The 2,633-nt window shown below is 31.9% G+C and overlaps 1 protein-coding gene across 1 annotated transcript in view; it reads right to left on the reverse strand.

The window, feature by feature from the left end:
• LGSN (lengsin, lens protein with glutamine synthetase domain) overlaps positions 1 to 2,633 on the reverse strand; it is a 41,123-nt gene that overhangs the window by 14,185 nt on the left and 24,305 nt on the right. The window contains exon 3 of the mRNA XM_012650278.1: positions 629 to 795. Within this exon, the coding sequence (XP_012505732.1) occupies positions 629 to 795 (167 nt within the window). The remainder of the gene's footprint in view (positions 1 to 628; positions 796 to 2,633) is intronic.

Below are 2,633 nucleotides of genomic sequence, written 5' to 3' on the forward strand. Positions count from 1 at the left end.
CTTCCTAAGAAATTTGATGTTTAAGTAACACAACAAATCAGTCATCAAAATAAACACATGACATAAACCAACCAAATAAAATCTAAAAATGTCTCAAAACAACAAAAATACAATGTGTCTTGATGTCATCATTTTCAGGAATTTAATAAGATTCATTAAGTCATCCAACAACAATGAGGTATTTTCTTATCAGAATTAGTTGCTGAAAGTATGCTTTTCATCTAACAAATTCTTTATATTTAATAATTTTCCCTTTCATATTTGCTCTTGGGTCTTCTGTTACAATTTTCTCATGTCAAATAAAATATAATCTTCATAATTGCAATAAGAAAGAAAAGATAATTCTATGGAGGGAAACTATTCAAGGCAGAAGAACTAAAATTACCAGTCTTAATTAGTTTTGTATTTCTGTTGGATAAAGGAATTGATGTTTGAAAACTGAGAGTACATGTTCAGCTCCTTGGGGAGCAATTATGTGTTTGGGGAGGAACAAGGGAGGAAACAAAATAAATTATTGATTTTCAGCTTGAATTACTGTATAGATTACAAGAAAATAAGAAAGAGTAATAAGAACCATTTGCTTGCTAACGGTCATGAAATTACATTCAATCACAACTGTAAAACTCACTTGAAAAAAATGTGCAGGGATACTCTTAGACCTGGACACACCATGGAGATCTGTTGCTTCAAATCGCACAAACTGGAGGTGATTTTTGGCCATTGCTTGTTTAATGTGTTTCATTCTAGAAGAGAGTTGAGGTGTGATCAAAATTTGATTGATGTCTCTGGTGCAATCTGTAAAATAAAGAATGGTTCTAAGTCACTATATCATGATGGACTGAGAAGCAAAAGGAGTCTAAAGAGGAGTGAATTAGTCACTATGATTACAACAAAAGTATTGTATGTTTTATCACTTCACTGGCTTGGAGTTGAATATCTTACCTTTCTTACCCTGCCTTTATCATCTTCCCAAGATTATGTGTCTAAAAGTGGACGATTGTTTATCAGTTGGGACTGGGTTAAAGTTAACATTATTTGCATACGTATATAGCAATATCATATGCAGGTACTTACAAAAATCCCTTTGCTTATGTAAATTAGAACAAATTTGCATAACTGTCACCATAAAAGTCTATATGTAGATAACAATCATCGAAAAGATTTTGGGCATCTTGAACTAACTGCTAATTCCTAAATTTAAAGTTTCTTTATGATTGAAGGTAAAAATATTTGTTTTTGTTTACTTTTTGTTGTTTGATTTTGTTTTGATTTTTGGTTTTGGGTTTTGGGTTTTTGGGTTTTTTGTTTGTTCTTGTTTTTGTCAAAAGGGCTTTATATCTTTATAATGACATCTGAATCTAAGAAGACTACATCTCTCTGTCAAATATAAAATGTAAGTAAGAAAATCAAGTATCTTTTTTAAGAATGAGAGTGTAGGAGATGAAAAATCTGGACTGCATACTCAATTTTAAAATTAGAAACATAAAAAATGTTAAAGACTTTTCAAATAGTCTGCAAATTCTAAAACTTCAGTGCTAGAAGAGACTTTAGAGATAAATCATTTAATCTAGCCAACTCATTAGCTTGAGTCCCAGAGTGATACAATGAGGTACTCTAAGTAACACTATGAATTCATTGCCAAAATTGAAAGTAGAATTCAGACGTCTCAACTCCTGGTGGGTGGCTTATTACCACAAATTGAATGACTATAGCACATAGAAGGGTCAGGCACATAGTACACATTACAAATGTTAGTTACTGTCAGAACTTTCAGGAGAGGCAGCAGAGTGTAGTGGTTCAGCACAAAACACTGAAGCCCGTCTGCTTCCCTTCAAATTCTCTTTGCCCTGACAGCAATCTTATCCTCTTTGTGCTTTGGCTTCCTCATTGATAAAATATTACCTACTTTATAGGCTTATTATGAGGATTAAACAAGTTATTTAACAGTTACTAGCAGACAGTAAGCACCATATAAGTGCTACTTAACCACGTAAAGTGAGCACAATTATGCTAATCCTCGCAAATGGTACCATGATCATGTCTGCATCCAAACACCCATCAATCTGTCACATTGCTGACATTGAACGGTTATAATTTTAAAGTGATACCTGAGTATCCTTTTTTAAGATATAATTAGGCTTTAAAAATGAGTATAAAGATTGACAGTTTAAAAACATAGATTAAATAGATTTTAAGTACATGAAGCATGAGGAAAACAAATTACTGGTTCCACCTATGCAAATATATTACAGATAATGTCCTGTCACTGATACATTTGAGACTACTGAGGGTTTATTACTACCTTCCATTTAACACAAACAATTAAGCTGTAGCAATTACAATGTTTCATGCTAAATTAACAGTTGCTGTATTCCCAATCTATTCTGAAATATTGGGTGTTCAGCCCAAGATGAATAATGCTTTTTAAATAAAATGAAATTTGTAGGTATTTTAATACCTACAAATTTTCAAATAATCAGTATTTTAAACATAATAAGCAACTATATACAAGCTATACAGAGGCATATCCTATAAAAGGGAAAAGGCAAATTTTATTGGTTCACCAGTAATAGGATGACAGGTAATCTTATTATTAATAGTTCTTTACCTTATCTGTATCTTCTAAATTTTCC

Source organism: Propithecus coquereli, unplaced genomic scaffold (genome assembly GCF_000956105.1).
Source record: "Propithecus coquereli isolate 6110/MARCELLA unplaced genomic scaffold, Pcoq_1.0 Scaffold317, whole genome shotgun sequence".
Classification (NCBI taxonomy): Eukaryota; Metazoa; Chordata; class Mammalia; order Primates; family Indriidae; genus Propithecus; species Propithecus coquereli.